At 36.1% G+C, this 22,840-nt stretch overlaps 1 protein-coding gene across 1 annotated transcript in view; it reads left to right on the top strand.

The window, feature by feature from the left end:
• Positions 1-22,840, top strand: part of LOC107713582 (gamma-aminobutyric acid receptor subunit beta-2-like) — an 81,781-nt gene that overhangs the window by 45,656 nt on the left and 13,285 nt on the right. The window contains exons 5-7 of the mRNA XM_016519136.1: positions 3,814-3,896; positions 13,113-13,120; positions 21,945-22,134. Coding sequence (XP_016374622.1) covers positions 3,814-3,896; positions 13,113-13,120; positions 21,945-22,134 — 281 coding nt within the window. The remainder of the gene's footprint in view (positions 1-3,813; positions 3,897-13,112; positions 13,121-21,944; positions 22,135-22,840) is intronic.

Raw genomic sequence — 22,840 nt, 5'->3', positions numbered from 1 at the left:
GCCCATTTATACAATCATACTGATTCAAGGGTTTCAAGAGATACACGAGTTTGCCATAATTATCAAACAACATCGTAGATCAGCTGAAATGATGTTTCCTCTGAAATATAGAAGAGATTTGGTGGTTTGAAAACCATCTGCTGCTGCAAGCTTTGTCATTCACAACGTTTATGGCACGTTACAGGTCATTCATGTTCTTACATTTGACATGCAATGCACTCATTTAGTGATTCTGTAGGTAATTTGTAGGCAGTGTTTTTTTTTTGTTTTTTTTGATAGGGTTAGGAAGGGCGTGTTTAGGCGTGTCTCTTCTTTCAATTACCTTTGTTTTAAAAAAATACCATAAACTATATATCATTTGACAGCTAAAACACTCAAGATCCATGCTCTGAGTTTTTTAAATCAATACACCAGAGAGGAAAGGGTTAACATAAATGCTGAAGGACCGGCCATTTAAACATGTACAAAGTGAACGGCAGTACTTACGTTTCATCGCCTATAGTTCTGGTCAGCTCGGACTAATCCAAGAAACACCAGCACACATTTCAAGATAAGAGTCCACTCTTCAAAATGCATCCCACTTTTTAATCCAAAACAACGAAAAAATAGGGGAAATAATGGAAGATCCTCCTTTGTTTACATGAGCGATTATTCGAAATTGAGATTTACACATCATCTGAAAGCTGAATAAATAAGCTTCCATTGATGTATGGTTTGTTAGGATCGGACAATATTTGGTCGAGATACAACTATTTGAAAATCTGGAATCTGAGGGTGCAAAAAAATCGAAATATTGAGAAAATCATCTTTAAAGTTGTTCAAATGAAGTTCTTAGCAATGCATATTACTAATCAAAAATTAAGTTTTGATATATTTATGGTAGGAAATTTACAAAATATCTTCATGGAACATGATCTTTACTTAATATCCTAATGATTTTTGTCATAAAAGAAAAATCAATAATTTTGACCCATACAATGTATTGTTGGCTATTGCTACAATTATACCCCAGCGACTCAAGACTGCTTTTCTGCTCCAGAGTCACATTTGTGTCCTCTATTATCACTGCATCCTTCCCCTGGTAATTTGGTGCCTTTACACGCTTCGTTTTGGTTACAATCGTCATTCATGTAAACAGTAACGCAGAGTCCGCTCTGAATATTTTGAGGCACTTTATTCTGAGGCACGTACTTACTCTGCTGATGGAGAAAAGTCTTCACTTATATTTCAAGTTGTCTAAGTTGTCTCGACGACACTCTTACCTTGAAACTCTCTCACTAACACCATTTGCTACCTTAACAACAGCTGCCAGCCCTGCTAGCAAATTTAGCGATCTGAACAAGCTCTCTCTGAGGAATTCATATAATTCTTTTCCCTCTTTGTTCTCGCAGAGGCTTGCCAGTCGACTAACACACCCAGGACCCTTATTCTGCTTGAGCGATTTTGACAGGTTATAACTTTGAAATGTGAAAGAGTGCAACCCTAGACAGGGCCAGCTGCCTCACATTGCTGTTTCCCTTTCAAAATGAATGTAATGTTAATTATCTCACCAACCAAAGCCAGAACAGGCTTTTTTGAAAAACTAATAGCTTTTCAATATTAATAAGCAGACCCCAGGAGCCTTTATAACTCAGAAGAAAGGTGTTTTGCAGTCTCTTTCTTCCTATGGTCACTTTGAATGACATAAATGATGTTATGGTAATTATTTGTGTTTCTTTAGGGTTAAGTCTATAGTTTAGAACTGAGCATGAGTTTATTATTCAGTGCCTTTGTTCAGAAAGCCATTATCTGGCCCATTCTGCTCTCTTTTTCTCAGATTCATCAGCATTTTTTAATGAAACCTTGATATTAAAGGAAGCAATATACAAGCCTTCTGGTAGAAGTCTCTGTTAGTTGCACCTGGATTATTACCAATGCAATATACAGCACTGTAGCGTATGCATCAAAGAAGATATTAATACCCCTTTTGCTTGCCCTCTTTTCTTTGGTATTCCCACTTGCTATGGGAACCACAGCTACAACACGGAGGCAAGGTGATTCTGGTATGACTTGAAACTAGGACACAGATTTTCGCTCATCTATCAATCCCTGCAAGATGATTTCTCTTGTATCTACCACTGCAGTGAACGTTTGCAGCACTACCAACACCTTCTCTTAGTTCAAACCCTCTTTACTGCTCATTTCACATGCTTTCTGTTTTGAAGAGGAAAACACGGAATATTCAGTTCACTAAAAGTAAAAAGCTTTTTAGACTTGACATTGCAGTCATACATTCAAAAGGAAGTGCAGTGAGAGGGTTACATTAACTTTAATTCTTTACTCAGCTATAAATAAAGCACATCTTAGTACTCTAAACATGGCAATCTCTGTTTTGTAGCAGCAGCAAGTGTCTGTGAACCCACACATCTTGCAGATCAACACCAATGTCACACATTTCTTTTTAAGTCATGTTCACTTGGGAATATGTGACATTGGGTTGATTTTATCCACCAGTAATGGACTGGAGTAAAGCCATTAGTGAAGAGTTTACATTTGCATGTGATTGTTGATTTCAAGGAGGTAATTCTGCTGCATGATCATTTGATTCAGGTAGCGCATACTCATGATTTATTTTGAAGCTAGAGTTATTTTACAGTATTTAACCCTTAGTTGTGTTAATGCACCTAATGCATTTGAATTACATCATTGCAATTACATACATTTTGCCACAACAAACTTAACAGCTAAAAACATGAATTTTGCAGTTACAATCAAGGTAACCTTGTGTTCAAGTGGTGGTCAAAAATGGGGTTTTATGGTACTAAGTTACATTTATGGAATAGATTGGTCAATTAAACTGTGGTAAATGCTTTGGTGCACAGACTTAAGTTTGGCCTCTTTTTAAAGAAGACACTTGGCAGATGTGAAGTGATTTCATGAAGTGAAAGTTTAAAAAAACTAAAGTAAAAAAAAAAGTTCTAGAAGTGTATTATGTAAAACGCACAGAAAGACTATATATATATAATTTTTTTTTTTCTAAAATAAGTTTTACTCTAAAACTGCAAAAAATATTTTAGTAATATTACTGCTTTTAGTAATATTTTGTTTGAGCGCAGTACCAAACTTTTCCACTAGATAAAAATTTACTTTCCATTTGTTTCCATTGCGGTCATTTTTGATCAAGAAGAATGCAAGTTTCTTTTTTATCAGGACAATTTAACCTTTTTGAATCACGTCCTTTATTTGTATTTATTCATTTATTTATTTATTTTGTTCACTTAATAAGTGCCAAAACCTTTACCAAGTTTCATACCATTCCGATGACGCAAAAAAAACTAAATTAATAATAATAATAAATAAATAAATAAATAAACACTTTTCGGTCAAAAAACGACTAAACAACACCAGAGGGTTAAACAGTAATATCTTGCACCCAGAGTACTTCAAGTGCTCTGTCCTTCATCTGGAGGTTTGGAAGAAGATAAAAAATAAAAAGAAAGTGTTACTGATTTTTTTTTCAGACAATGTATCAATTCAATTCAATTATGTCTAATTTTTCTTACTCCACTGATGAAACATTTTTTATATTTATACATTATACACTAGTGTGAGATTGGGAAAAGGATTGGTCAGGAAAGCGGTTTTCAAAATCCTTTTGTACACTTTACCTTGAAAGGAAATTACATAAAACATGGAGAAAAAGAAAAGACATAGGAATGTGAAGGAGTATGTTGGAAATAAATTACTCTGGTATGGACATGACTATATAATGAACAGGATGCTGGAGAAATAGTTGCTTATAGTGACTAACAGTAACACTCTCTGTGTGCGCAGGATCACGACCACTGCCGCCTGCATGATGGACTTGCGCAGATACCCGCTTGATGAGCAGAACTGCACGCTGGAAATCGAGAGCTGTGAGTGTCCCATGAGACTTTTTTCTTTCGTTCTCTGCATCAATTTTTCATATTCATCTGACATAAATGCATTGTATATAGTGCTTTTTTTTCTAGATTTTGTTATATTGCATCCTTATGCTACAATGATTCAAATTACTTTCCCCACCTCATTCTGCACTCCATAGCCCATAATGACAAAAGAAAATCCCAGGTTTGTGATAACCTTGCAAATTGCAAAAGATAAGGATTAAAAAACCCCCAGAAATATCACATTGCATAAGTATTCATACCCTCAACTCAGTACTTAGCTGAAGCACCTGCAGCAGCGATTACAGTCTTTTGCGTGTATAATAGGACAAGCTTTGCACACCTGGATTAGGGAGTTTTCTGTCATTATTCCCCACAGATCCTCTAAAGCTCAAGTTGAAGGGGGAGCGTTGGTGGACAGACATTTTCAGATCTCTTCAAAGATGTTTGATTGGGTTTAATTTTGTGCTCTGGCTGGGCCACTCAAGAACATTCAAAGAGTTGACACTAAGCCACTTGCATTATCTTGGCTGTGTGTTTAGTTTGAGATCCAGAGTGTTCTGCACCAAGTTTTCTGTATTTTGCAGTGTTCAGCTTTCCTTGACCATGACCAGTACCCCAGGGCCTGCCTCTGAAAAACACGTTTCTAAAACATGTTTCTCACAGTTTAAAAGTTCTTTAGGTGCTTTTTTGCAAATTCCAAGGGGCCTTTCATGTGTCTTCACTGAGAACATACTTTCCGTCTGGCCACTCTGTCATAAAGTGGAGTAATGCAGTGATGGTTCTTGGTTCTTGGTCAGCAGGAGACCAGCCTTTGGAAGATTTCTTGGTTGTTCCAAAGCTCTTCCATTTAAAAGATATGAAGGCCACTCTGCTCTTGGAAATCTTTAATGCAGTAGGTTTTGTACCCTTCCCCTGATCTGTGCCTCAGTCTCTGAGCTCTGCAGGGCTGTTCCTTTGACTTGGTTTTTGCTCTGATATGCATTTTCATCTGTTTGACCTTGAAAAGACAGGTGTGTGCCTTTCATGTCTAATAATCTGAATGCAGCAGATGAATTAGCTCCAGTCAAAGTGTAGAAACATCTCAAAGATGATCCAGAGAAATGGGATGCAACCTAACCAACCCTTTTCACTAAATTTCACTAAATTTCAAGACATAGCAATGTGATGTTTGCATTTTTTAAATTATTATTATTATTATTTTTGTATTTCTTCCCCCAATAAATTTGCAAAGTAATCTCAAATCTGATTTTTGCTTTATAAGTATGGGTTATGAGTGTTTTAGCATGAAGTTGCAACATGCTAAAATGTGAAAAAAGGGGGTTTGGATATTTTCACGAGGCACTGCATACATAGTATTTTCTGGAGAGGACGACTTTAATTTCCATGACATGTTGAGTCAGGTTTGACATCAATGATATCAAATGTCAATGGCTTTTGTGTGCATTGTAACTGACTGTGATACTCCAAGTTTGAAGTTTGCTGAAGTATCAACATATCCTCTCAACTGAGGAGGGAATGTCACCAGAGTAACATTTAGGAAAAGGATAAAAGGTCACAACAGCAATGTTTCCCTCACGAGAATCAGCTATGATCAGTGCTATTAAAGAATATAATCAGAGATGCACAGGTTTTTCAGTCTGGTTCTCATCAGAGCACCTAGAGATTTGGTTTGGTGCTCAAACTGCACATAGTGTGACCCATGAAATATAGCTATAAAAATAAAATAATTAATAATAGTAATAATAGTATTATTGCACTTTATTTAATTTTTAAAATAAAATTATAAACAAATTAATAAATATTTGTAATGTATTGTATTGTAAATAAATATTTATAACACTATTATATTTTAAAATAAAAAGTGAGTATTAAATACAAATACAATTACTTTATAGCACACTTAAAAAATACAATGCTAATACTTACATTTTCATTTTCTGTTATTTCTTTTCTTTCTTTTTTTAAATGAATTTTCATTATTTTCAAGTAATTATATGCGCTGTTGGTTTTAGCGCTGCCAAGTGAAGCACGTCAGTGAATGAAATGTCATAGTTTTGCGTTTTGCTCTGAAACTGGCAGCGCATAACCTAGATTTATGCTTTCAGTTGGAATGGAAATCTTACAGTATTACAGTTAGTTGAATTGGTTTAAATTTTATTTTTCTTATAGACGTTTTTCAGTTAATATTGGAGAGCATTTTTCGAGTGATGCTTTTTTATCAAATGGGGTTCCTCAGGGATCCATTCTGGCTCCCATTCTTTTTTCCATATACACGCTCCCACTTGGTTCTATCTTCAGGAAGTAGTAGATGGAGTCTGTCATTCCATCGTTATGCTGATGACGCCCAAGTTTATCTGCCTTTAAAATGAAATACAGACGGTCTGGACACTCTCATGGCCTGCTTGTCAGATGTAAAGGCCTGGTTGTCTCTAAACTTTCGGAATGAGAGTAAAGCAGAAATTATTGTTTTTGGACCTTCAGATTCAATTCACAGTCCCAAGATAAATCTTGATGGGCTGTCTTCTTGTGTGAAGACATTGGTGAAAAATCTGGGTTTTGTCTTTGATGAGTCTCTGAAATTTGATAAGCAGATAAACTTGGTGGTGAAATCATGCTTTTTTCAGTTGCGAATGCCATCAAAAGTAAAGTAATTTCTCTCTTTCAAAAAAAAAATTGAAAACGTATTCCATGCCTTTATTTCTTCCAGGCTGGATTACTGTAATTCTCTTTATGTTGGGATTAGCTAATCAGCTCTGTCCCTATTACAGTTAGTTCAAAATGCAGCAGCCAGACTGCTCACTGGTACTTGAAAACGGGACCACATCACTCCAATTTTACAATCTCTCCACTGGTTGCCAGTGCGCCACATTTTAAAATACTACTTATAGTGTATACATCTTTAAATGGTAAGGCTCCATCTTACCGTTCTGACCTATTGATCAAGCATTTTCCAACTAGATCACTTCTGTCATCTAACCAGAATTATTGGTTATTCCTAGGTCGAAGTATAAGTGTAGAGGTGACTGTGCCTTCTCTGTAGTTTCCTCCAGTCTCTGGAATGACTTACCCATCACAATCAGACTTGCTCCCTCAGTATCAGTTTTTAAGTCTAGTTTAAAAACGTATTTGTTCGGTAAGGCTTACAATCTGTATTAATGCTTTCCTGCCTTATGTTTTTATTGCTATTTTATTGTCTTTTGTCTAATTTTTTAAGTAAATGTGTTTTTGGGTTTTTATATTTTCTATTGCTGTAAAGCACATTGGACAACCATGAGTTGGGTGCTATATAAATAAAATTGCCATTAGTTGTTCTGAAACGGTGATTGTGCATTGACAGCTGTCAGCAATGTCGGTACGCAAATGAGTGATCAGAACTTATTTACCCAGGACATTTTTTTATTTTGGTTGTGCATGCTCACCTGCGCACCACTTATGTGCATCCCTGATTATCATTCCCTGATTGTACAATTGACCTCTAACAGACAAGGTAAGAATATAAGGATGCAAATACATAGCTTCAAGTATGAGATATTTCAAACAAATCAACTGCAGTGATCATTTTGATTTGGAATCATGACCAATTCAGATTGATTTTTTTTTCTTCTAGCAGAAACACAAGAGAGGTTTCTGAGAGCACAATGTGCGTGTAGAGAGAGCCAGCCGTACTCCACCATTACCTTAATTAGGATGACCTTCATCTCCATAAAGCCAGGAGATAAAGAGAGCTAGTCAGCATTCGTGCTACACAGCGCCATGAGCAGAAAAGGCCTAATCAAATCTAATTGCCACTATATATGTGGTATGCGCTGGGAAAGAGTGGAGATCCAGCAGGAATCCTCCAACGTCTGCTGTTACGTACGGCCCACTGGCTGCTGCCATTAAAGCAGAGAGACGGAAAGCTAAGAGCTGGAGGAGATCAGGAGAGGGCACGTGTTTACACTTGCTAATTGTGCTCTTGTGAACTCCAATACATTGGCTGCATTGAAGCTTAATGCTAAGACAGTGAAAAACGAACAAATCCTTCCTTGTTGTCAGTGGTTTCTCAGCTAAGAAAATTTTTTTCTTTCTTTGTTTTTTTTTTCCTGCAAGTGTTTTAATTGTGAAATGGCATTCTGTATTGACGTCCTGTCAGAAAGCATAATGTGTCTATAACCTCAAATCATCTGACAGTCCCATGAACTGTTATCTAATTGGTTTTGCTGTTTTTTTTTTCCCCCAAGCTCTTTCCAAGTTTCTCACAAGTTTCACTTTCTTTCACGCAAACTCCGCAGAGGATTGTGAGAACACAGCACCAGCTGTACACCACCTATAGCAATGCCAAGGTCATGGGCTCATTTCCCAGGGAGCACATATTGATGAATGTATACTGAATGCACTGTAAGTCTCTTTGCAAAAATGGTTAGTGGGGTCAGATGGCCAGGTCATCCTCTGAAGGGATTCCCGCAGTCTATTCATGCATAACACACACAAGACGGACTGAGCTAGCTGAATCATACAAGCTGGTGCTACACAACTTTCAGAGTGTGCAGGGTTTTACCGGTGTGCCTGCAGACACGTACCACAGTGAGCACTTACGAGTCTGAACACACAGGATCATAGGTTTTCTAGGTTAGTGGCATGAATAATGTGTCCTGCTCCATCATTTTGACCGATCAATAAATTTTTGAGTTTTTTACTTGCACTAAATAAAAAAAGTCTCTGCTTTCTAACAGTGTAATTTTTATGATTCTACTCCCAGCCATTGTCAAAATATCATCATTTAAAGGGTGGCTGTCATTAAAACTTGTTTAGAGAAAACAGTCTCTAAAGATTTCAAACAACTTTCCTGAGTTAAATTAGATGTTCAACATTTATTGTTGGAATTTCATAAGAAAACCTTTGAGTATTTTAAAGTAGAGACTTAAAAAATAAATAAATAAATAAGACTTAAGAGTCCAAGTTATAAAGTTATGCAAGTTATACCTTTTTATAACCACATTTCTCCACAAATTGATCATTGTAACATCCACATTATGATTAAATGTTCCACATATAATCACAGAGAGTTTTAGCACTTAGCAGGTATGCTAGATATCCACAAGCATAACTTTATTTTGTGGTTTGTTTAATTAGATTTATCAGTGTACTTATTACTTTTGTAAGAACAGGAATCTAGAGGTGTGACTTTCATTCATTCATTCATTCATCCATCCATCCATCCATCCATCCATCCATCCATCCATTCATTCATTCATATCTTTTTCCTGTACTGTGATCTTTTTCCAAATAACTGCTGCTTAACAGCATATAAACTGTGACTGACAGCTTCATAATCCATCCATCCATCCATCCATCCATCCATCCATCCATCCATCCATCCATCCATCCATCCATCCATCCATCCATCCATCCATCCATCCATCCATCCATCCATCCATCCATCCATCCATCCATCCATCCATCCATCCATACTTTCATTCATTCATTCATTCATCCATCCATCCATCCATCCATCCATCCATCCATCCATCCATCCATCCATCCATCCATCCATCCATCCATCCATTCATTCATTCATATCTTTTTCCTGTACTGTGATCTTTTTCCAAATAACTGCTGCTTAACAGCATATAAACTGTGACTGACAGCTTCATATTTTGGAGAACTGGTCAATATTTGTTAAAGCAGGCAGTTGTTGACCAGATTTCATGCTGATAGTAAAAAGTCTAGCCATGTGAGATCATGTGGCCAGTGGATTGATGGCAGTCCAGTTATACTGTGGCTCGCTGTGTGTTATAGACATCAAGTGCATTCATGGAGAAACCCCCCAAAAAGAAAGAATTTCTGACAGCTGTGAAGAAGTTAAGATCAGGTGTGCCTGACCACGCGCTGTCAGTCGTGTTGTGTCGTGTCGCGAGGCTGTCATTGAGCTCAGACGAGGGCCTGTGGGGTGGGATGACATTGATTTGACGGGAGTTAAACTGTATTGGAAAGGCATTGTGCTAGTGTTACAGCAACAGCTGTGTAACATCTAGCTTGTCCTAAAACACACATGGATGGAAATCTAGGCACCTCACAATTCTATTTAAATTCAGATACCAATCCAATACCATTCAGATATAAATCCAATACCATAACGATTCCTGATACAGCTCGATTTTTTTCAGTAAAGGCACTCGAATGTAGATCTCTGTCAAGTTTAGGTGATTTTGGGACAAACTCTGCTAGTAAATTTCACAAATACAAAGACGTGTCAAGTAACACACTGATTTAAATGTGAAATTATGAAGTAGAAAACTAAAATAGTATTTTCTTGTAAAACATACTACAATATTTTTTGCTTTATTTACAACGTCATAAAATATTATTTTTACAGTGTTAAAAAAAAGTATACTTCAAGTGGTAACACTTTAGTTTAGGGACCAGTTCTCACTATTAACTAGTTGCTTATTAGCATGTGTCACAGTGATGGACTTTTGGATGTGTTTCTCTCTGTTCCTCTTCTCCTGCCTTGTTAAGTTCCATTGCCCTAGTTTCTGTTCAGTCCTGATTTGTTTCTATGGTTATGATTTGCGGCAGTTACTCATTCATTAGTCTCCTTATTTATACTCCCTGTTCTGTTCAGTCATGGCCGGTTATTTTTGCTATACCGTTGTGTGTGCTACATTTGCTCCTGCAATTCTCCTGTGTGTATTCCTTGTGGATTTAATATTAAAATACTATTTTTGGATAATACTCCTTTTGTGCGCTTTAAATAGCACAACACATTACAGCATGCATATTACTAGCATATTGACTGTTTATTAATACTTATAAAGCACATATTAATGTCTTATTCTGCTTGAGCATATTTTAGACTCACTTTGAGGGTAAATCAAATAAGTTAAGATTAATGACACTGAACAAGGACAAGTACAATATGAAAAAAAAAAACAGGATTATAGCATGAAGGTGCATTGGCAATCACACTGTCAATTGCTGAAGAAAAGAAAAGAAAATAAGCACAGCACCTGAAACTGCCGACATGAATATCTCATGAATATTTAATAAGGCAGGCATTGGGACAATTTGGTTGTAGCTAAGCAACTAGCCATAACGTTTTACTCTATTAACTCACGTATATTAAAGCAGACTCTGAATCTTCAGCATCTGGGAACTTTTCCTTGTCTTTAAAATGATATTAAATTGAAAAACATATCATTCCCCAATATATTAACGAAGCTTTGCTCATTTCATTTTACATGGGAATTGGAAACAGGGAAATCCCCTCAAAAGGGCATGAACTGCATCATAATTACTGTAAACAGGAACCCAAAAGTTGCAGCGTACACATTTTTCCTTTAACCCTAATTGGACATACGAGGTGCTAGTAGAAACAGTGCTGTTGTTTGCAAAACATGTTGTAGGTCACAATAAATAGATTTCCAGGCATTTCAGTGCAGCTCCTACTTCATCACAGCCCACCGAACCCACCCCCCGTTTTAGCTGATGGCTGCTCTGTCTATGTCTTGAGAAAATGTCATGCATGGAGAAATGAACTGTGACTTGGCCCTAAGGAGAGCTACAAAATGAATATCTGCCATGATGTATAACCAGACTAAATGTAACTCTAATAAAGGTACAATAACAAAGGAGCAGCCGCACAAAACCATTCATCTACTCGCTAGGTCACAGAAGAAAGATGCGGAAACTGTGACAGCACTGGTCTTTGAAGTCAATGCTGAGACCTCCAGTGACGCACAATCCATGGTCAACAAGACAACAGCAAAGGCCTAAGAGTACTTAAGTGGCATTCATAAAACATAAATAAATATACTTGCTTCAATCCCAAATATACTTGCCCAGTCCTTCTCCTGGAGGAAATTTGTGCTTGTGGTGACGTTTCTGCAACACCAATATTACGTAATTTATTGCACGTTTCACGACGGTTTCAAAGTTAAATGTCTAGTGAGTGCGCTTAAACGTGCATTCAACACGTGACCGTGACACGTTTTTATAACTTTGCTTCAGGCACGTATTGCGGCATTTTTATTGCGTTGTTCAGGTATGTATTGCGGCGGTTTCGAATTCAAATGCCCAGGAGTGTCGCTAAAAGGTTAATGCTCTATCGTGTTGGAAAATAACAAACCCCGTCCACCAAAACCAACCCTAAATCTACCTGATAGTGTTAGTGTAAAGCAAAAGTGATAAAAAAACATATTCGCTGATTCAACCGTGCAATTATAACTTCTTTCTATGCAGTTAAAGTAGAAGGGCTGCCAAAGTTAACAGGTTCATGTTTGCGATTTAAATATGATTACATATCTTGAACGCAATTAATGCATTTATTCCACTCTTACTTTGTAATCTGTGTGATGTTTAAAGGGGTCATATGATGCGATTTCAATTGTTCCTTTCTCTCCGGCCGGACACGGCATCACAGTATGGTGATGGGCGTAACATTTCCGTCTCACGCTTGAGGTATTCGGCCAATCACAACGCACTGGATAGCTGGCCAATCAGAGCACACCTCGCTTTTCAGACCGATGAGCTTTGTAAAAATCGACGCGTTTCAGAAAGGCGGGGCATAGAGGAGAAACAATAATGTACAGTATGTGGAAAATAATGTGTTTTTTGAACCTCATAAACACATTTCATTACACCAAATACACAAAATAATGTTCTTTTTAACAACGTCATATGACCCCTTTAAAGAGTGAAATTGAGCACCAGCACACACACAAACACTGTTCATCAGAAAACAATGAACAGGGAGGAAAGGCCCATTTCTTTGTACCTTCTTACAGAAAAATGTATTCATGAATGGACACTTACTTAACATTTATGAAATTTCATCAGTGAATAAAACACACTTGTAATTGAAAAGGCCTGCAGTGGACTGCTGCAGGCTAATGGCAAAATTTAGTTGATCTTTTTTACGTAGAAATTAATAATCAATAAGAGAATCCACTACATTTAAAAAACAAAATATATTTATTAATATTTCTTAATGAAGAAAAAAATGATAAAACTTGTATTATAAGGCAGAATAAATACCATTATGCATCGCAGGCTAAACTGAAATTAACTTGAAATTTAATATAAGGTGCATGTGCTCTGTGGCCTTTATAGACGTTAAAGAGTTTCGGTTTGAGTTATCGAAGTGTTATTATGGAATATGAACACGTATTTTAACCGGAAGCAAGGGTTTGAAGATAAAAACATATTTTCTTTTGGCTTCTCCAGATGTTAACTGATGGACTGGAGTGCTGTGGATTACTTGTGGATTATTGTGATGTTTTTATCAGCTGTTTGGACTCTCATTCTGACGGCACCCATTCACTGCAGAGCATCCATTGCTGAGACACTGATGCAATGCTACATTTCTCCAAATCTGATGAACAAACAAACTCATCTAGATCTTGGAGTACATTTTCTGGAAATTTTCATTTTTGGGTCAACTATTCCTTTAAGTTCTGTAGAAGTGTACAGTCATCATACATTCATGCAATTTTTACCATGTTTATTATTTTTATTGGTCACACTTTAGTTTGGGGATCAGTTCTCACTATTAACCACAACTTTTGCCCCAATAAACTCCTAATTTGATGCTTAATAATGTTTAGTAAGGTTGTTAAGTTTATGTATGGGGTAAGATTAAGGGATATAAAATATGCCCATGCAGAATAAAACATTAATATATGCATTATAAGTACTAATAAACAGCCAATATGCTAGTAATATGCATGCTAAAGAGCAACTAGTTAATAATGAGAACGCCAATATGCTAGTAATATGCATGCTAATGAGCAACTAGTTAATAATGAGAACTGGTACCTATGGTGTTACCTTAAAGGGATAGTTCACCCAAAAACGAAAATTTGCTGTTAATTTACTCACTCTCAGGACATCTAAGATGTAAGTGACCTTTTTTCTTCAGCAGAACAGTAAAGAAGATTTGGCAATTCATATAATGCACGTCTATGGCTGCCAGTTTTTGAGTGTCAAAAAAAGAATTAGACAAGACCAAATCAATACCTGCGGCTCCTGACGATACATTAAAGTGTTATGAAGTGAAACGATCGGTCTGTGTAAGAAAATTAACATTATTTAGAACATTATTACCTTTAATCCACAGCCTGGGCAAATGGTTCAGTGCGTTCACGACTGTCTGGAGCGCGGTCTTCCGCTGTCACATGTATGAGCTTCTTTGTGTGTAGAAACTTCGCTTCTCTGGAATTTCTGAGTACAGAACAGTACGCGGAAGTGTAATGTAATTTCATCATCGGAAGAGACACAACAGGTTATGAACGCATAATATGCAGCCAACGAGCTTCCTCTGAGTCATAACAGCGATCGCAGAAGAGAAAACACAGTGCTGGAAGCAGCTCATTCTCATTAGATCGCGTACGTCATTGGAAAATGAATAGACTCGTGTGCAAACTGAGAGAGATGACCAAGAACACATGTGATTTTAGGGGTATTTTCATAACAATAAAGGATTGTTTCGCCTAAAAATATTCTTTACTGTTCTGTTGAAGAAAAAAAGTCACCTACATCTTAGATGTCATGAGAGTGAGTAAATTAACAACAAATGTTCGTTTTTGGGTGAGCTATACCTTTAATAATAATAATAATAATAATAATAATGCAATAATGATTGTAAAAGTTTAACTAGATTGTCATACTTTGGTCTGAGAGAAGAATAAGTGTCGAAAATAAATGATGAAGGCATGATCAAAAGTTTCCAAGACTATTTTAATGTAACCTTTATGTGACCAAAAGAAAAAAAAAAGTTAAAAATAGACCTGTTGAACACTTGTTAGAATGTTATGCTTGAAAATAATCAATATAAAGCAATACCTGTGGCCCCTGACGATACATTAAAGCGTTAAGAAGTGAAACGATCGGTCTGTGTAAGAAAATTAACATTATTTAGAACATTATTACCTTTAATCCACAGCCTGGGCAAATGGTTCAGCGGTCTTCCTCTGTCACATGTATGATGCATGTATGTGTGCATACTACCACTTCAGCTGATGGCTGTTTGTTTACAACAGAGGGAGAGCGAAGACTAACATTAGCATCAAGCTACATAACACAATTTCTGAGATTAATATACATTTTTACTCAAAATTCACCATCGAGTGTCTGAAACACACTATTTATAGCCTTTTTTTAAGCAGCTAATCGCTGCACCTGCTTTGCATTTCTTGTGTAAAAATCCTTTATCGTTATGAAAATACCCCAAATCTCATGAAAATCACATACAAATCGCATACTATCGTAATCATGTGTTTATGAGCTTCTTTGTGTGTAGAAACTTCATTTCTCTGGGATTTCTGAGTACAGAACAGTACGCGGAAGTGTAATGTAATTTCATCATCGGAAGAGACACAACAGGTTATGAACGCATAATATGCAGCCAACGAGCTTCCTCTGAGTCATAACAGCGATCGCAGAAGAGAAAACACAGTGCTGGAAGCAGCTCATTCTCATTAGATCGCGTACGTCATTGGAAAATGAATAGACTCGTGTGCAAACTGAGAGAGATGACCAAGAACACGTGATTTTAGGGGTATTTTCATAACAATAAAGGATTGTTTCACCTAAAAATATTCTTTACTGTTCTGTTGAAGAAAAAAAGTCACCTACATCTTAGATGTCATGAGAGTGAGTAAATTAACAACAAATGTTCGTTTTTGGGTGAGCTATACCTTTAATAATAATAATAATAATAATAATAATGCAATAATGATTGTAAAAGTTTAACTAGATTGTCATACTTTGGTCTGAGAGAAGAATAAGTGTCGAAAATAAATGATGAAGGCATGATCAAAAGTTTCCAAGACTATTTTAATGTAACCTTTATGTGACCAAAAGAAAAAAAAAAGTTAAAAATAGACCTGTTGAACACTTGTTAGAATGTTATGCTTGAAAATAATCAATATTTGTAATCAGGCCTCAAATGAAATCTTTATGAATAAAAAAATGTACAATCAGTGTAATTTGCCCACAACGTTTTCTGGGCGTATTTTGTGATGACTGGTTGACTGTACATTATCTTATGCTGATTTAGCCATGCTTATTAAATATAACTCAAATCATTTCATGTGCAATCCATTTTAAGAAGAAAGTAGCTGCAGAGTGTCCAGGTTGATCTTAAAGTAATATTTTTGTTATACAAAATATATTTTACAAATAGGGAATGCGAATAGCATGTATTTTCCATAGAGGTGACTTACCATAGTGTTTGACTTTTATTTTACTTTTGATGGCCTAATCTGGTTTTACCAGGCCTCTGCATATTACTCAAATTTTCTGCACTGCCGAAGCACAGCACACAGAGCCGGCAGCCGTCAGAAGCAATTCTGGGACTGCATATCTCTGCTGTATAAAGAGGTTTGCTTGTATAGGTGTCTTGTTTTGACTTAGATTCTCCTGCGCTGTGTTTGTGCAAAGTTATGGAGATGATATACCATGTGTGAGTTTAGGGACACTTTTAATTGCACACTAGAAATAGGATTAAAGAAGCTTTGAACCGTCTGGATCAAGCATTTCTATAGAGGCACACATGCACTGCTGGAGACATTCCCCATCTAGATTTGCTTTTCTTTCTTGTTGAATGTGCTAGCTGGCGATTCCATAATATGCATATGAATAAGAATTGGAAGATATATAACTACAGGGCCTTTTGGCACCCCTTTGACACTCAGGGGTGAATGTTTTATCTTTTTTTTTTTTTTTCAATCTTTTTTTAGGCAGACCAGCCCTTATTTAGAGCAGTTCAGACACTATTGAAGTGCATCCCAGCTGCAGGTTATTTTTTTTCTTAATCCTTATTAATTTCCATAATGCTTTCATGGGAGGCAATTTTCAGAATTTTCATTTGTCCTCATGCACGCATGACAAAAACAGCACGACTGTTTTCCAAACTTACAAGTCATGAAATAAGTAAGAGTCAGAGACACTGTTCTAAACACTTTGTGAGCTGCCTAACTGGGCAGCCTTTTTAGGCATTATACTCTAAGCACACAAAGGCTGGGACATAGGAAAACCGTTAAAGACAGACCTGTCTGATTGCATTAATTCATCTTGTTGTTAACATAATTGTGTTTAATCACAGAATGTGTTGTAAAACACTGCATTACCCATGATGCTGTGCAGAACATTCCACCAATCAAAGAATCACAGCGAGCAAAGCTGGCCAAAAGGTTTCAAAATGGTCTTGATACGCTATCAAAATACTTAAATATTTGTATTTATATGCATATTTTGCAATAACATTTAAATACATTGTTTCTATAGAAACAAGCAATAACTTCAAATAAATAATTTTTGTATTTCACCATCATTTTTATTTCAGTTGTGTCATTTTCAATGCTTCAGGGGATTGTAGTTCTTCCTCTTATTAGTTCACAGTCTTGTACCTTTGTCGTTTTGTCCAATTTTCAAATCTTGCTTTAAATAAAAATTAAGTTATGTAATGCTGCTGTGATTTACCACCTTGTTGCAGGTTGGTTTAGTTCACTTTAACCAATCCCTATGAGAAAAAATGAATGGAACACATACCAGAATCAGCGCGACCAAAAAAAGTGGGCAGGTACTAATGCACTCTAATGACTTTTTAACCCATTATTTGGGTGACCATTATGTGCATATGCATTAGTATTAGATTATTGCATTAACTAAGCAACATGCTAACAGCAATGTCTCATATGTGCATTGCAAAGGAAGTTACAGCCATTTAAGAGGCTGCATTTCAGCTAAAAAGCCGTAAAACAGAGTTCAGTATGATGACTAGAATTAGCTGAACAGCATTGCTCTTCCTTCTCCTCATGCACGTTGTTCGCAGCTAGCGGAGCGATTCAAATGCAGTGATGTAAGAGCCCTGACAGGAATGTTAGCAAAAGCTAATTTGCTAAGTCGGGCTCAATGACATAGAAACAATGGAGTTAAGTGGCTTTGAATGGCCCAACCAACCACACAGATGCCATTATTCCCTGCAAAACAATATGATGGCATGTCTGTGTGACGCAATGTGTGTTGAACAGAAAAGAGTGAAGCAGTGAAAGCTGAACCAATCTGGAGCTTAAGGTAATTCATTCACGACTGGACACAATTAATTCATGGATCATCTATACAAACATTTCACGAACAGGTTTCTTGAATGAATTCATTTTTTATGTTTTTGTTACTTTAAAAGAGAAATTTCATGGATCATCTATACAAACATTTCACGAACAGGTTTCTTGAATGAATTCATTTTTTATTTATTTGTTTTGTTTTTTGTTTTTGTTACTTTAAAACAGAAATTGTTAATAATATAAAAGAGGAGATTATGTCATATAGGCTTGAAAGACATGAGGGCAAATAAAATCACTGCATTTTGGTCACACTTTATTTTAAGGTCCAACTAATTGTTAACTATGACTTTTGCCTTAATAAACTCCTAATTTGCTGCTTATTAATAGTTAGTAAGGTAGTTGTTAGTTTAGGTATGGTGTAGATTAAGGGATCTAAAATATGCTCATGCAGAATAAGAGATTAATATGTGCTTTATAAGTACTAATAAACAGCTAATGTGCTAGTAATATGCATGCTAATGAGCAACTAGTTAATAGTGATAACTGGTGCCTAAACTAAAGTGTTACTGAATTTTTGCTTTACTTTCTTATAAATGTAACAACTACACAATTTATTAATGTGCTCTCAAACCCTTGGAGAATAACAACACTTGGCGAAAACCGTTGTATGTTTGTATGTTACGCATATGTGGAGTGTGCTTAACTCACTTTTTAAGGTTAAAGTCTTGTGTGCTGGGTAGAATACAATTGCTTTTTCAAAATGTGGTTCTTTTGATGAAACATCTTGCTCTTTCATAATCTTTTGTAGCTTGGGTGTATACGTGGGAACGCTGTGCTTCCGTTTACTCCTCTCTCTCGTTCTCCTGCTTTGGATCTTTTTCTCTGATCTACTATTCTCTCGCGTTTTGGCCGTCAGTCTGATAACTGGAGGATAACTCGTCCACGAGTGGATTATGCAAGGCCAAGAGAGTTTCTGCCATTTGCCCCGATACAATAAGATGTTTCTCAATCATTTATGGCTGACTACATGGGCTGCTGTTCGTGTTTCTGTCAGTTTCGGCACAGAGAGCACTGGAGCAAACAAAATATCTCATGTTTTGCTTGAATATTTATGATGGCTTTTTTTCTGCAGCCGAGCTCAGAAACGTACTGCCGTATGATTTGACTTGACAATGAGTTTGACCCAAGGCTTGCATGCGCTTATCCTCCGCTCTCTAATAACACAGGTCCAGCTTGGCCTCAAGTCCACAAAAAATAAATAAAATAAATAAAAACATGTGGCACAAACACATCCCTCTGTTGCTAATATATCATATCACGGCATTTCAGAGCTCTTTTCAGATGTTCACAGCTGAACTTGATTTCACTTTTCATCATTTATAAGTCTTCACATCTTAGCACGCCTTGAAAAATGTAACATTTTAAATTATGAATATGCAAGGTTTATAATGGATAAAGTCACTGTAGCTTTTTTTTTTGTAGTTTGCTTTAAATGACTGTTTATAACCTGGCAACGTTGTCATTTTTACAACCATTTAAGATCACGTAAAAGTGTTCATTTCGTCAAATTCAAGAGTTATTTTATATTTTTTCCTAGTATTTATTGTTGTTTTATGTGGCATCTGTCCAGGCAACATCACAGCTGTGAGATAAGCTTCATAAACGTCTTGTTTTTTTTGGGTCACTAACTAATCAACTTTAGTTAGCTGTGCAAGTGTGTGTTCATTTGTGTGGTGGGCTGGGAATTGCAAGATTATGCAGATTGTCATAAACTGAGACAGTAAGCTGCATTATTTATTTTATAGCAAATAAATGACCTTTGATTTTATTAATTAAGGGGGTTGATATAATTTGATTTCAGGTCTGATTATGTTGCATTTTTTCAGTCTTTTAATGCTGATTCACACACACACACACACACACACACACACACGCACACACACACTCTTCGTCTGTGTACTCCGGTTCAGAAAGTATGGTGTGCGCCTATGAAGTGTGAAAATTAAGAAACTGCCTGTAATTGACAATGTAAACTCGTGCTTAATATTTTTTAACTAAATATATAAAGTTATAGTGTACCTACTTCGCCTCTGGTATCAAAAGTGTGTGTGTGTGTATATATATATATATATATATATACATTTGTGTGTCTATAAGACTTGCGGTTTTAAACATGGCTGTAATAGTTATTTTGGTTGACTACACTACTTATATAGTGTATATGCCTGTGTGTGTGTGTGTGTGTGTGTGTGTGTGTGTGTGTGTGGCCGAGATACAACTATTTGAAAATCTGGAATCTGAGGGTGCAAAAAAAATCTAAATATTGAGACAATCGCCTTTAAAGCTGTACGAATGAAGTTCTTAGCAATGCATATTACTAATCAGAAATTAAGTTTTGATATATTTACGGTAGGAGATTTACAAAATATCTTCATGGAACATGATCTTTACTTAATATCCCAATGATTTTTGGCATTAAAGAAAAATCTATAATTTTGACCCGTACAATGTATTTTTGGCTATTGCTACAAATATACCCCAGCGACTTAAGACTGCTTTTGTGCTCCAGGGTCACATTTACTGTAAATATCCTACTCAGGCTCACTTGAAAATCTAAATTTCTGCAAAACTCAAATCGCTGCAGTTTCCAGTTGAAATGAACTCTAGAGGCAGTCAAACTCAGACAACTTTTATTCCTTTTCACACAAAGTATGATTTACAGAGCCAGAGTTTTGATTAAGAAAGCCTAATTTTCGCACAATTCCTTGCACAATATTATGCAATGACTTCAAAATGATTTCAACATGCTGTGAGATTGGAAAACTGATACTTCTGACCATTAGCGTCACATATACAGCTTCATATGTATGGGTTTTCTAACGCAGTAGGTAAGTATTTCCAATGAGCCTGGGTTTCTAATATCTCTTACAAAGGATCTACCAGAGCATCCGGCTCTAGTGGGCAACTACTAATGTCTGGGTTTATCAACCCTCTCATTTTGGCATGGCCAGGCCTCCAGCGGCTGTAAGACGTAACCTTGACCTCAGAATGAAACACACACACACTAAAAACAAGAAACAGAGTGTTCTTATAAGTTATTTACCACAATGTTGTTTGACCACTTGATTTATTCATTGACTGCATTTTCATATTCATGAATTTGTCAACCTAACCCTAACCATTTCCTAAATATTATAGTACAAACACAAACCTAACAAATAAAAGTTCAATTCTAACAATGCATTCCAAAAAAGGCAAAAAGCAGTACCGAAGTAGAGTTGCATTACTCTCTCAGGTCATACAGCAGTTTTGGCTGAGGTACAGAGTAACATTTGTGTTGTTCATCACTAAAAATCTTATCCTGATCTACTTTTGCGAAGGCATGCATTTCTCAAAAGCACATGAAACATGCTTCTTGACTCGGCAGCTGAGGATGTAGATGTAGAATAAGGATTTGAATCTGTTTCTGTCCCTCAATCAATGCACAGAAATCTTGGATTACAGCGCAAGAATAAAATGGATTACGTTTAGGATCATTTTATGGTGCATTTTAGGTCATCTTTTCATGTCACCACATTGCATTTGTAGTGTAATGTTAATGCACTAATTTTCATTTAAAAATTTTTTTTTTACTTTTTTTGGACTTCATCAACATGCAGTAATGCAATTCTTGGTTTAAAGTCTTTTCCCGATCCTCTCCTCTGCTCTTCTCCTGTGTCTTTCCTATCTCCCCTTCTCTGTATTGTCCTGTTAAATGCGATATAGAGATATATAAATATATAAATTATCTTAATAAACCGTATAAGTAATAATATGCATGTGTTTGAGCATCACTTTCATCATACAAAGCCTTGATGGACAAATGTGAATATTACATATAGTAGAGTTTCTAGTACAAAATTAGTTAAGTATGATTAACAGAGGAAATTGTGAGTGGGACTTATTCTGGTTCTAAACCAAAATATAAAAATCTATTAAACTGTATAAAAAGCATTTGATATATCTGGCTAATTGCTATTTTCATCCAGGTTCGTATCCTCGCCTCTCCCTGAGCTTTAAGCTGAAGAGAAACATTGGCTACTTCATTCTGCAGACCTACATGCCCTCCATCCTAATCACCATCCTGTCCTGGGTATCCTTCTGGATCAACTATGATGCCTCGGCTGCCAGGGTTGCTTTAGGTAGGCGCTAATCTAACAAACCTTTCTCACAGCTGGTGACTTTTATTATGTACATATGCATTCACTTCTAATATATGAGTTAAGGCTGCAGTAAGCATGATTTGTTATGGTATTTCAGTTTGAATTCTGCTTTAAACAGTTGTTTATTTGTATATTCATCCATCATGTCGGTATTGGATGCCTAGAGTGGCACTGTCTGTTCTCTTGAGCCGTTCTCCATACTCAGCTGTCAGACACACTGCACTCAGCTAACCCTGTCCACCTAGCGTAGCTTCTCCTGTATCTGCAGTAGAGCATCTGTAATAGCGCAGCAGTCTTCTCTCCTGCTCCTGTAGTTCACTCTCTGATCTGATGACACACAAAAAAACATCTGCAGATATGTCTGACATCTAAGAAAAAAAAAAAAAGAATAATAATACTAAAAACTCTTTACACCAAACGCAAAAGTAAACCATAAAAAAAAATCTGAATTAAAAAAAAAAAAAAAAATACAAATATAATACAAATATTTTACTAAGAAAAAAAAAAAATAATAATAATACTAAAAACTATTTGCACCAAAAGCAAAAGTAAACCATAAAAAAACATTATCCTGTACAAAACCATTATTATAAAAAAAAAAAAAAAAAAAAAACAAAAAACCCTTTACACCAAACGAAAAAGTAAACCAAAAAAAAAAAATCTGTATTTAAAAAAAAAAAATGCA

This window comes from Sinocyclocheilus rhinocerous, unplaced genomic scaffold, assembly GCF_001515625.1.
Source record: "Sinocyclocheilus rhinocerous isolate Xijiao unplaced genomic scaffold, SAMN03320098_v1.1 scaffold599, whole genome shotgun sequence".
Classification (NCBI taxonomy): domain Eukaryota; kingdom Metazoa; phylum Chordata; class Actinopteri; order Cypriniformes; family Cyprinidae; genus Sinocyclocheilus; species Sinocyclocheilus rhinocerous.
This window is presented reverse-complemented; position numbering and strand designations above follow the sequence as displayed.